The sequence below is a fragment of the Cherax quadricarinatus genome, chromosome 54 (genome assembly GCF_038502225.1).
Source record: "Cherax quadricarinatus isolate ZL_2023a chromosome 54, ASM3850222v1, whole genome shotgun sequence".
Taxonomy (NCBI): domain Eukaryota; kingdom Metazoa; phylum Arthropoda; class Malacostraca; order Decapoda; family Parastacidae; genus Cherax; species Cherax quadricarinatus.
Window position 1 is genome coordinate 13,298,414 of NC_091345.1, and position 14,024 is coordinate 13,312,437.

The window sequence follows — 14,024 nt, forward strand, 5'->3', positions numbered from 1 at the left end:
ACACCTAACAGCGACCAGCCAAGTGGCGGTGTCATGAGCTGCAAATCGACCCTTAGAACCACAAATAGGTGAGTACAAACAGACGGGTACACACGCAGTATTCACCGCATATTTTGCCTCGTCGAGCAAAGGGGCATTAGCTTCTGGAACTAGTTGAAGCTAGACCGAACTGGCAGGTATCACAGGTGGCAGAGTGCCTCCCAACCTGGCACCCACACACACACACACACACACACCGCCGCCGCGAGGGTGTATATTGTGAGGCATTGTGTGAGTGTAGCCAGGTGGTAGCGGAAGGTAGAGTGTTCAGTAAGCTGGTCCACTACATTGATCCCAACACCGCTTGGGTTCACCTCGCGGTCTTCCTGCCTTGACTGTCAGTCAGGTACGTGGACTAAAGCGATATTACACTTCTGTTTATAGTGACCTCTTGTAGAGCGATATTTCCTTCATTCTCTAGTGTTGTAGAACGATATTACATTGCTGCTTATAGTGACCTGTTGTAGAGCGATATTCCTCTCATTTCCCTGTTGGTATCTTTTCTGGTACGATATTCCCCTCATTCTCCTGTTGGTATTCTTTTCTAGTACGATATTCCCCTCATTCTCCTGTTGGTATTCTTTTCTGGTACCATATTCCCATCATTCTCCCGTTGGTATTCTTTTCTGGTACGATATTCCTCTCATCTTCTGCTTGTGATCCGTTGAAGGGTGACCTCTCCCCCTCACTCTGGTACTTAATAGTGATCTGTTCTAATACGATATTTCCCCTCCTTCTGTGTATGTTCTTTTGGAGCGCGATATTTCCCAATCATTCTTCCCTTTACCAGTGACCTGTCGAAGCAATAATCCAACTCATTTTCCTGTTTGAGTTCTGTTGTAACGCCACACTCCCCTTATTCTCCTGTTATAGTGTCTTCGTTTCAGTATTTTACCGTTGTTCCCCTATATCTTACCACTTGCTGTACCACGATATTCCCCTCACTCTCCTGTTTAAGTATTCCCCGTTTAAGCGTGATGTTCTTCCGTATATATAATATTATACTGCTGTATATTACTTACGTATTCTGTTGTATACTGCATGCTGTATAACACCACCTGTTATACTCAGATACACGTTCACAGCTCACACACGGAGGGTCCGGGGATCGATCCCGGATCGGGTCGAAACGTTGGGTATAGTTCCTTACACCCGCTCCTGTTCGCCTTAGCAGAAAGTAGGTACCTGGGTGTTAGTCGACTGGTGTGGGCTGCATCCTGGGGGGGGGGCAAGATAAGGCTACCTGAAATACTTTGTATTACCAAGACTTACTATATGCTAATGTAGACTACCAGGTCTTTATCAGTCGTATCATGTACTCTGTAGGAATAAAGATTATTAGTTATCCCTCAAAGGGGATACCTGATTTTTTTTATTTGTTTTAGTAACTCCAACTTTTCGATGTTATTTTGTTCATAACTCGAGAACGTCTCAACCAATCGGCTTCAAATTTTCAATACTTGTGAACGGTAACGAGGACCAGAGTCACGTTTCCTGTGAACAAATCTGTTGAATCCATCCCCAGCATCCCCAGCATCCCCAGCATCCCCAGCATCCCCAGTATCCCCAGCATCCCCAGCATCCCCAGCATCCCCAGCATCCCCAACATCCCCAGCATCCCCAGCATCCCCAGCATCCCCAACATCCCCAGCATCCCCAGCATCCCCAGCATCCTACAATGGCTGGGATAACATCCCAACTCCTCACAAATAAGCGGAATTTTTATTCCCGTTGAATTACGTTGAATCAAATACAATTTACCTCTTCTCAGCATCTTCAATATTTAATGGCTGATGAATCTTAGTGACATGATAATAACGATTAAATTTTATTTGCTTGCTGGCTAATTTGTTGATGTAATAAAATACGAAAAAAAAAAGAATCGGTGGAATCCGTGCCATAACTGGAGAACGACTCACCTGATCGGCTTCAAATTTACACCACTGGCGTAGTTTCCTGAACACAAGATTCGGACTGCCATTGGCTGCCATACGTTCCAATTTGCCAATTTTATTGAATAAATGGTATATTCGTAATTTTGTTTTCAATAACTAACGAATATTTCTTCTTATTGGCCTCAAAATATTATCGAAGATGACTTCTGTAATAAATATATTAACCCACAAGTTTAGTCCGGATAAGTGGAAATTTGAAATTTTACAGAAATAGTTAAAAAAATGGAATCTTTGGAATCAGATCAGTTACTGAAGAATGACTTTACAGATCGTCTTCAACTTTTTACCACTGTTGGAACTTACTGAAACACAACTTGTCACTCACTTTCATCTGTCGAAATTTGTCAGTTTTGTTCAGCAATTTATATCCCTATGTAATAACTATAGAATGCGTCTTCAGATCAGCTTCAAACCCTGCCTGTTGGTGTATCTTAACAGGAAGTAATTTTTGTACAAATTTTGAGCTTTGTGGGTAACAACTTAGCAATTTTTTCGCCAATTTCGTCAAACTAAGTTTTTAATCAAAAATAATCAATTTTAATTATAATGAGAAGACCTTCCTCGGATCAAACAGCCACCCAAATGCATCTAGTTGTTATTTGTGTTATTATTTTTTATAATTATTGAAAAAAAAAACACTGGTTACGTTAGACATTGTTGTTGAGTGTAGTGTTGGTGTTGGTGATGAGGCACAACTGAACAGATGTTCCGAGAGAGCCACACCTGATGTCTCTCTTATTGTCATATTCACTTCCTTCCTCCCCCACACTTTATTATCAAACTATGTGCAACACAACATTGTCTCCCCTTCATTGGAAACATTTGTCCCGTTTCCTGATGAATCTTAAGTGCCCTAGCCGCTACTTCTGTTACGGTGAGGATGCTGGGAGGAAAGTGCTGAGGTAAATTGTGTAAGGGGGCCCCTGAGGCTATGGAAGAAGCTAGAGTGAGTGAGGCTACCGATATCCTCACTCCTCACTCACAAACATGTCCTTCACACATCAGCAGGCGTCAGAAAGCGTCAGACTGCGTCAGCGGCCAACAATCTCTTATTTGTGTATAAAATGAATACACTCAAAGTATGAATCTATTGGCAAGAAACTAGTTGAGGAAGACTACATTTAAAATTTATATACGTTTGTATCATAGTGGTCTAGTGGACAAAGGCGCCCCGGGAGGCTGGTTAAATATCTCGGGTCCAATCCCCGGTTAATTGCAGTGTTCTTGTTTGCTTTAAAAAGTACTTGTTTCATGGATGAATTAATATATATATATATATATATATATATATATATATATATATATATATATATATATATATATATATATATATATATATATATATATATATATATATATATATATATATATATATATATATATATATATATATATATATATATATATATATATATATATATATATATATATATGTATAATATATATATATATATATTTATATATATATATATATATATATATATATATATATATATATATATATATATATATATATACATATATATATATATATATATATATATATATATATATATATATATATATATATATATGTCGAGCCGAATATGTAAAACTGGTCAATTAGCAAGAACTCATTTAAAATTAAGTCCTTTCTGAAATTTTCTTTTATATGTTTAAAGATATATTTTTTTCATTAATGTTAATGTAAAAATTTATAATTTTGCACCAAAAGAATCTTAGAAAACTTACCTAACCTTATTATAACAAGAACAATTTATTTTAGTCTAACCCAACTAAATATATTTTAGACTTGTTTACAGTAATTTAATACTAAGCAAACACAGTGAAATATATTTTTTTCGTTAGGTTCAGAATGATTTTGGCGAAATTATTGCATACACAAATTTTCACTTGTTCTATATGGCAAGATGAGCGTTGCTATTTAAGCCAAGATCGCAAGTTCTGCCTATTCGGCATGACATATATATATATATATATATATATATATATATATATATATATATATATATATATATATATATATATATATATATATATATATACGTCGTGCCGAATAGGTAAAACTGGTCAATTAGCAAGAACTCATTTAAAATTAAGTCTTTTCTATAATTTTCACTTAATCGTTTAAAGATATATTTTTTTCATTTGTTAATGTAAAAAATAATAACTTTGTACCAAAAGAACCTTAGAAAACTTACCTAACCTTATACTAAGCACAATTTAATTTAGGCTAATCCAACTAAATATATTTTAGATACGTTTACAATAATTTAATAATAAACAAACACGATGAAACGTATTTTTTTTCGTTGGGTTCAAAATGATTTTTGCGAAATTCATGCATACACAAATTTTCCCTTGTCTTATTCGGCAAGAAGAGCGTTGCTATTTAAGTCAAACTTTCAAAGTTTACCTATTTGGCATGACGTATATATATATATATAAAGGCTAATATGTACTTTAAGCCCAGTTCAGAACTTAGAAATTAATTTATTTCTTAATGCCGGCAATCCTTACATACCCTCACATAAATTATTATTTCATGTGCAAATTATTATTTTGGGAGATATTAGTCAAAATAACATCCTTATGTAGGCTAGAACGCACCCTGGCGCCTGACACAAGTCACCTGACACGCCCGGCCAATCATTAGTCAATATTCATTTACGTGTCACGCCCGGCCAATCACTTGTTAGCATTCAGTCGCGTGACACGCCCGGTCATTCTCTTGTCAGAATGTGTGCGCCCTCAGCTCACACACTGAGGGACCGGCGATCGATCCCCGGCAAGAGGATATTTCCTTATACTTGTTGCCTCTGTTCACCTTGCAGTAAGTAGGTACCTGAGTGTTAGTAGACTGGTGAGGGTCACATCCTGGGAGAGAGGAATAAAGACCCTTAATGATTTATCTTGGAGTGACTAATAATAATAATAATAATAATAATAATAATAATAATAATAATAATAATAATAATAATGATAATAATAATAATAATAATAATAATAATAATATTTGTAATAATAGTAATAATGTAAAAATAACACTTACTACAATAATATGTTTATCTTTCAGGAGTGTTCCCTGTACAAGTGTGTGGCCGAATCCGTTTTCATTAACATCCAGATGAATCCGCCTTCGAGTCAGATGAACGTCACCATGCGCACGCAACGTATACCATCCACGAGCGACGCTCCCAAATTGTTGTAGTGCGGCTACAAACAGCTAGCGGCTGCCTAGAACAAGCTTGGATAATCCCTACCCCTCGCCAACAGGTGGCTACTATGACATCAACAGCCAATGCCAACAGGGAGAGCTACTGTTTCATCACTAACCAACGTCAATAGATAGCTATTATTACATCACTAACGAACGCCAACAAACAGGTACTGTTACATCACTAACGAACGTCAACAGACAACTACTGTTACATCAATAACCAACGCTAACAGGCAGCTGCTGTTTCTAGTTTGTACAACAGTTGATGTTCAACTCAGTCCATCATCATCAGCCTCTGTCTTCAGCTCTCCTGTAAAATACATTGAAACTCGTGTTTATGACTTGATTAAAAAGGCGAATGAAAACATTTGACACTCGAAGTACGTAGGATTGAACTACTGAAAGCTTCGAAGACCTCAAGTATTGACGGTGTTGAAATCTCCTTTGAGCTATTTTCACATTCAACACCTTTCATTTGTTACATTTCCGTCTATACATTTATGAGAGTGTTATGTAGCATCAGATATTTAATGTCTTTGATGCTATTATAAATAAACATATGTGTGTTTGTGTTATAGTAGTTATTTGCGTAAGTAAGTAGTATGGTACCTTGTGCAGCAGATGAGCTGCCCAGTGTACAGGTCAGTTCCCCGGAGGGAGGAGGAGCTAACGTCAAGAATAAGGCAAGAAATTGTGTCTTGAGTCGTACTAGCACAACACGCCGCGGGTTTCACCCAAGGAAGAGCAACGCTACCAAGGACTACATATGTGAGCTGTGCAGCAAAAGTTTCCACAAAAGATGGCATCTGATCCACCACCTGCGGATGCACACTGGAGAGAAGCCTCACCGGTGTGGCACTTGCGACAAAGCCTTCACGCAGAAGGGAGACCTCACGAGGCATTTGAGAATACACACAGGTGATAAGCCCTATAAATGTGACGACTGCAACAAAGCCTTCACACACAAGAGCAATCTGGTGCAACACTCCAGGAGACATACTGGAGAGAAACCCTTTCAGTGCCACGACTGCAGCAAATCCTTCTCCAGAAAGAGCGTCCTGATTCAGCACGTCCTCTTACACAGCGGACACAAACCCTACACATGTGACCAGTGTCACAAACTCTTCTCGCGTAAGGGAGCACTAATTAAGCATAAATGGAGTCACACCGGCAAGTGGCCCTACCAGTGTGACCAGTGTAACAAAGGGTTTTCTGACAGGACTCACATGGACAGTCATATGAGGAGCCACAATGGCGAGAAACCCTACGAATGTGACGAGTGTGGCAAAACATTCGCAGATAAAAGCAACTTGTGCCGCCACATAAAGATGCACTCACGGGACTACAACAGAAGATGCCAACAATGCGGAACGCCTCTGTTAACGAGAAGGAACTCGCACACACCTCAGAAACCAAACACGTGTCGCAAGTGTTTAGAGAGTTTCTTAATTAAAACAAGGAGTAAGACTGATGTCATGTTCAAATGTGACATTTGCGAGAAAGAATTCACCCTGAAAAGCAATCTAGCGCAGCACCTGATTCTCCACACAAACGTGAAACCCTACAGTTGTCAGGTGTGTGGGAAAGAGTTTTCTCACAGAAGTAACTTGGCTAGGCATAGGAATATACACACTCAGGCAGGTACACATAAATGTAGTTTCTGTGACAAAGTGTTCTCTCGTATAATCACTTTCAACCAACACATGAAATCGCACGAAAAATCCGGTCTTAAAGGCGAATTAAGGATCTGTGTGGATTCCGGCACAAATTCTGTTGGTGAAGAAGCGGGCAGCAGAAATATGAACGTCTGCGTAGAGTCTGCATCACAGGCAGGTGATCCAAATCCCACAGCAGAAGCAACAAACGGAACAGCCGCAGATGAGAACGGCATGTCAACCAATTCAGAAGAGTCAGACACCAAGGAGAATATTGCTACAGTCCAGCAAACCCCCCATGACCCCGGGGTACAAAGCAGGCTTCCCATGGTGACCATACCAAGAGAAAACATCGTGGAAATTAAAACCGAAAGAGAAGGTGATGAACGGTACGGATGCATTACACAGCAAGAGCGAAATGTTTATAATGCTCAGTCGACAATTACTGTCAATTGCAACACAGTTCTGACCTCAGGGGCAACGCACCACGTCTCGGACCCAACTCAGGAAGGCAAAAATACCAAGAGAAATGCCAGTGCAACTACCAATGGCCTTCAGTGCCAGAGAGGACATGGGGACATACCAATGGTTACCATACCAGCGATGAATATCCTTGAATTTAAAAAAGAGAAGGATAATGACTCTTGCGCTATAAATCAAACAGGACAGAGTATGAGTGTTCTCTGCGGCGAGTCAGTAACTACCCAGGAACACTCTGCCGCCACGAGCTGTTCTTCTTCGTCAGCGGCACCACAGCAATGCTGCGCCGTGAGCAACACAGCAGCAACACAGCACCAACTCAGCCATCAGCGCAACACGGAACGAAACAAGCAGTCCACGGTAACTTTCCCTAGAGGAAACACATTGCAACTCAAAGTAGAAAGACCGAACATTGACGAACCCTCACATGACATGCAACAATACGGCAGTGTAATCACCTCTACTAGGACAGCGGCTCCGTCATCTAACACAGCACACAGCATGTTGTCCTCTAATACAACACACATGTTGACTTCCAACACAATACACAGCATGTTGACTTCCAGCACAGCACACAGCATGTTGACTTCCAACATATCAGAGAGCATGTATCTTTTATCTCAGCAGCAGCGCATCAAGGAGTCTCAGCACCGGCACTTCTCTCAGCACCCCAGCAGACGAGAGAACCAGCCCCTCTCCCTCATATCAACCATAAACACCCAACAACCACACAGAGAAGCAGAATCCTTCCCTGAGGGACCTCTCCACCCACCAATCACAACAAACACTCTTGCACTGAACCCTTCAGTCAATTACGAACACGATTATGCCTCGGCGTTCGCAATCGCCATGCAGAAAATTGTCCAAAGCACATACAGCATCAACGCATACGTCGCGTACGCAAATTTACTACAGGAAATGTCATCGCTGGGGCGGGATGTCAGCGAGGAAGTCGATGTATTACAAAGAGGTGGAGCCTTAGCCTCTTACAGACAAAGTGTGTTGAGTCACTCCCTGGCTCGCTACGATGCGTGGCTCAGGTTGAGGGCACAAGTAGAGGCTCAGAGGAATGCTGATGTTAAAATGGCTCTGGATGTAGACGCTAAGGAGCATTTTAATCTCAGGACTTACTAAATAAAGGCTAAGTACCTAACCACTTTCACTCAAGGCCAAGAAATTAACGACCTTCTGCGAAGGCAGAGGGACTAAACACCCCAGAATTAGCACGCCATTTCTTCCACTGTCTCCAGTATTAAAATCACCTTTGTAGTCGACTGAAAAAGCCTACTGCACAGGCGAAACTTTTCAGCAGTAACGATACCCAAGTGTTGCATCACTTGCCGGTATTGTGTACCATAATCTGATATCAAATCAGTTAAAATTTTAACTGTTGAGTGTTTTGTTCGTCAGGAAACAGGAAAGTGCCTCCTGTTGCAATTTATTTATTCTGTACATAGCATTGTTATTTATTCTGTGTATAAACTTGTATGGACTGTTATACTATTTTGTTACGTGGTTAATATATAAGCGATTTTTGTATAATGATTTGTAAAAGAGATAAATTAGGTGAGGGTTCAACCTCTGTTTATTAAGGTTCAATAAAGATGATTCTTCTCGTTAATAAAGTATTAAATCCTCTCATGTACAATCTCTCTCTCTCTCTCTCTCTCTCTCTCTCTCTCTCTCTCTCTCTCTCTCTCTCTCTCTCTCTCTCTCTCTCTCTCTCTCTCTCTCTCTCTCTCTCTCTCTGAGAGTATATCTCCTAGAGAGAGAAAGAGAGAGAGGTTCCTTGATGCCTCTGAGGTTCTCATGACACTAGGAATTGAACCTATCCTCCTTTTCCTTAGATCGAATCTGATTGCTTCCCATTCTCACCCCTCCCTCCACGCGGAATTTAGCGCTTCCACCCACATATAATCACATGTGTATGGACCCTCCTGAGGGTAGCGGAGACCCAGGTCTTGTCGTCCAGTGGCATAATTCCCAGATTCACTTAGCGGTGTCGCCATTTCTACCGTGTCGGTACTGTGTACCACTTCCCTCCGTTTTGTAAACATTGCTGAGCCAAAATTAGACATGGTGGAACAAACGGTGAAGCTAGGTAGAATATGGAAATCACAGTACCCTGGCTGGAACAGTTCACCAATAAAAAAAAAATCAGTCCATAGGGGAAGGGACCTTTTCGTCCGTGTCCAGGACCATTCAGAGTGATCAAGGAGGGACAGAAAAATCGTCATAGAGAGAGGGGAACCTCTTGGTCCGCGTCCAGTACCATTCACAATGACCCAGAACGGACTGAAATGTCTCAAGGTTCCTTTCTTAAGTTTGGGGGGATTTAGGGTGGAAAAAAGGAAGCAAATAAGCCATAGGAGAAGAGACCGCCAATGAGACGTCGACTTATTAATTATTACGGAAACCGCCAGCGAGTGGCTTCTTCAGTCCATTACAGAGAAGAACGATGGGAGATGAGGAATTTGAGGTAATCAGTCCCTCAGCCTAGAGTTGATGTGTTCTCAAGATTGATGGATTGAACACATCGACTCTGTATCAAGTCACTTTTTTCGACCCCCTAAAAGAAGTCCTCAAGAGGAATTACTTGACTTCACGTCTCATTAGAAGCCTCAGGTAAGCATGTCTTGACTTCACATCACAGCAGGAGCCTCAGGTACCCACGTCAGATCTAAATTTCTGGCGTTTTCGGAAGACAAGCTACCATTAGTACCGTATCTGATCTTTTGTGTGAGAGTAACACAAACTGTGACTTCGACCTTCAAACCTAATTAACACCTTTAAATCTAATTACCCCTAAAATTAAATTACCCCTTCAAATAAAATTAGCCCCTTCAAACCTAATTAACACCCTTTAAATCTAATTATCCCTAAAATCAAATTACTTCTTCAAATAAAATTAGCCCCTTCAAACCTAATTAACACCTTTTAAATCTAATTACCCCTAAAATCAAATTACCTCTTCAAATAAAATTAACCCCTTCAAACCTAATTAACCCCTTCAAATCTAATTAACCTCATCAAATCTTATTTAACCCCTTCAAATCTAATTAATTCTTCTTCTTGTTCAGATGCTCAACGACCCCGACCCGGTCATCAACGCCCAGAGTCACTGTTATTATTACAACAGTCACTGTTACTGTCACAATAGCCACTGTTAATATTACAATAATTACTGCCAATATTACAATAGTCCCTATTATTACAAGGCATTGTAATAATACAATAATAATAATAGGCACTAATACAAGGTATTAATCCCAACACTAATCCCAGGTATTAATCCCTGACACTAATCTTAGAAACTAATCCCAGGCACTAAACCCAGGTATTAATCCCTGACACTTATCCCAGGCACTAATCCCAGGCACTAATCCCAGGCACTGATCACAGGTATTAATCCCTGACACTAATCTCAGACACTAATCCCAGGCACAAATACCAGGTGCTAATCCCAGATGTTAATCTCCCAGGCGCTAATCCCAGGCACTTATTCCAGGCACTAATCCCAGGCACTAATCCCGAGTATTAATCCCAGGCACTAATCCCAGGCACTAATCCCAAGCACTAATCCCAGGTACTAATCCCAGGTACTAATCCCAGGCACTAATCCCAGGCACTAATCCCAGGTACTGATCTCAGATATTAATCCCAGGCACTAATCCCAGGTACTAATCCCAGGCACTAATCGCTGGCACTAATTCCAGGCACTAATCTCAGGTACTAATCCCAGGCACTATTCTCAGGTACTAATCCCAGGAACTGATCTCAGGTATTAATCCCAGGCACTAATCCCATGTACTAATCCCAGGTACTACTCTCAGGTACTAATCCCAGGCACTAATCTCAGGCACTAATCTCAGACAGTAAACGTCTTTGATGATGACAATCTACTCTTGATACAATGGTATAAAAACAGTGAATTAGAAGGTCAATTAAGTTACAGTTAAAATTATTTTTTTGCATTAAACTGCGTCGATTTTTTTAATTAAAGACAAATTTTGCCTTAATTGCTGGTCTTATCACTGTGTGTGTGTGTGTGTGTGTGTGTGTGTGTGTGTGTGTGTGTGTGTGTGTGTGTGTGTGTGTGTGTGTGTGTGTGTGTGTATGTGTGTATGTGTGTGTGTGTGTGTGTGTGTGTGTGTGTGTGTGTGCACTTCCTGACATCCCTATGGCTCGTTTGTATCTGTAATTACCTTGTTCCTGATCCCCACACTCCATTATCACTCTCTGCCCATTCAAATTTCTGTGAATATCTTTCACATTCGTATCATGTCTCCTCTCTGGTTCGTCTTTCCTTTGAGATCATCAGGCTCAGTTCTTTTTTTTCCGTCCTTTATCGTAGGTCACTCCTCTCAGCTCTGGGATCAGTGTTATTGTCTGGGTTTACCTGGGTTTCGGTGGTTAATTGGGTTTATAGCCTATCGACTTCATAACTGTCATGGGACTGCATATAACCTGTCCACCACTCATTAATTCTTAAAATGAGGATTAAATTCTCAGTGTACATACACTGGCAGTAACCTCTCAGTGTACATACACTGAACCACATATACGTCCTTGTATATGTGCATGAGTGCATAGTGGGTATTTGTTTATGAGGTAATCTGGGGTGCTGCCGCCAGGTGGCAGGTATATGTTTATGAGATAGTGTGGGGTGCTGCCGCCAGGTGGCAGTGGAAGCAACCAGAGGTACCTGTGGTGAAGGCAACTCACTTGAGAGTGGAGACTCGCGGAGGAAACATGAGTGAGGCGGCTCCAGTGCAGCCTACGTCAGTTCCGCGATCTGTGGCGCCGGCGGGCGGTGAGTGAGAGTCGTGTACTTGCTGGTGATGGGTAGGGCCGAGCGTCGGAGTGCGTGATGCTGGCGCAGGAAGCACAAGTCCCCGGTAGGGACAATGTGGTGCGGCTCACTTACTCTGCCGGCCCCTCCACCTCCTCCTCCAAAGAGGACCTCAAGGAGAAGAGACCCGATCTCACCCAGCAGAGCCAGATAGATGAACAGCGGCGTCTAGAGGAGCTTATGGACCGAGCTCAGCTGAATGCCGGCAAGGAGGCCCTCAGACAGCTCCTCAAAGAGAGAAAAGTTAAAAAGAAAAAGAAAACCTCATGTTTAACATTGCTGAAACTGTATCTTACCATCCTGTCAGGTCTGATGATCATAGGAGGCCTCTTCACCTTGTTATTCCTGGTGCCTATGATCATTGACCCAGCGCTAGCCACTCTCAGCTACGAATTCCAACCTACGCCCGTCCTCTGCATGACCACTTTCGCTGAGCTGGTAGTTGGCATTAAAAACATATCTTGGTGTTCGTGTACTGAGGGCTGCACCAAGGACATATACAATTGCTCGCAAATCACAGTGGTGTACAGAAACTGTGTCGTGCGAAACGAGTCTGAAACCGTAGTGGCCTCAATGGATGGGGAGTGTGAAGTGGGTGGGAACAGTTCGCTAACAGTTGAGGAGACCCACAACGTTACCACCTACATTGACCCCGCTCACTGGGACGTGCTAAACGCCTCGTTATTTATAAATGTTAAAGGCTGTGGCTACCCTCCCGCGGTCAACTGTTCCATATTTTACCAGTATTTCGGAAAGCCAGGCCGCAGGTTCTGGTGTTACTACAGCAGACGGGATCCTTTCGTCGTTATGCCCGACTTTGACCCCGACCTGGCCGGCAACCAGCTGGCTATGTCCCTGGGCTGGACCATCGGGGCTCAGGTGGGAGGAGTGCTGGTCATCATGATCCTTCACTGCCCCTACATCGCCTTCATCAAGAACTTGTATCGGAAGCGCCCTACGTTACTTTCCAAGTAAGTAACTAAACCAGACAAAGTTGTATGGCAGAATACCAACTAATTGGGTGATACGGAAATCTAGCAGAGCACAGTTATGTTTACAGAGCATCTGGAGCATAGCTGATCTTTTTTTTTTTTATTCAAGTGCCAAAATTCTTATGGGAAAAACTGTCTAAATGAAAGCTGTGTTGTGTATTATGCTGCTCGACGAGGAATGTTTAGGGTCGTGTGAGCGATGGTAGTGTGTTCGTGTGCGACGAGGTTCTCTACGTTATTATGGCTCTCCTCCGCTTCAGGGAGGACATATTCACCACTTTTAAACATTCCCAGCAGTTTAAGTGCTTTATTGGCTCTATACGGGCAGTAAACCACCACCTGCTGGCGGTGTTCTCAAAGCAGTCGATAGTTGTGTTAGTAGTGCTGTAAAAATCCTACCGTCTTGATCTAAGTAATGAATCTTCTTTCCCATCTTCTAATCACTGTTACCTCCCATTCCCCAGGCGATGTACCACCATTACTCATTCTACACGTCCCCATGAACAGTGTAAACCATTTACAAATTTACAGGTGCCTGAAAAAAAAATTAGTGTATTGACATCTGTTTGTATGTGATTATATTTTGGGGGATTTTTTATATGTGTTGCCACAAATAACTCAACCGAATATTAATTCTTCTGAATTTACAGGATTCAGGAATGGTTGAGACAGCTCACAGATCATGTGAAAACTAACTGAAGTTGTCTAAACTCGAACGTTTTATCTAAGCTAGAACATTTTGTCTAAATTGGAGGAACGTTTTTGTCTAAAGTTTTGCCCAGACAACAAGTAAGTTTTGTCTAAACCACAAGTTTAGAGGAACGTTTTGTG

At 41.5% G+C, this 14,024-nt stretch overlaps 2 protein-coding genes across 2 annotated transcripts; both read left to right on the forward strand.

The window, feature by feature from the left end:
• Positions 1–226: 226 nt before the first annotated feature.
• LOC128699142 (uncharacterized) lies at positions 227–8,915 on the forward strand. Its single transcript, XM_053791683.2, has 2 exons — positions 227–385; positions 5,071–8,915. The coding sequence occupies exon 2, from the start codon at positions 5,817–5,819 to the stop codon at positions 8,481–8,483; it is 2,667 nt and encodes an 888-aa protein (XP_053647658.2). The 5' UTR covers positions 227–385; positions 5,071–5,816; the 3' UTR covers positions 8,484–8,915.
• A 2,651-nt stretch (positions 8,916–11,566) lies between these two features.
• On the forward strand, positions 11,567–13,464 carry LOC128699143 (protein tipE). The gene has a single exon (XM_070096521.1). The coding sequence runs from the start codon at positions 12,220–12,222 to the stop codon at positions 13,174–13,176; it is 957 nt and encodes a 318-aa protein (XP_069952622.1). The 5' UTR covers positions 11,567–12,219; the 3' UTR covers positions 13,177–13,464.
• The last annotated feature ends 560 nt before the right edge of the window (positions 13,465–14,024 follow it).

Bases quoted from the DNA above. Each gene is read 5' to 3' on its own strand.
- LOC128699143 (XM_070096521.1), top strand. From the start codon at position 12,220: ATGCTGGCGCAGGAAGCACAAGTCCCCGGTAGGGACAATGTGGTGCGG.
- LOC128699142 (XM_053791683.2), top strand. From the start codon at position 5,817: ATGGTACCTTGTGCAGCAGATGAGCTGCCCAGTGTACAGGTCAGTTCC.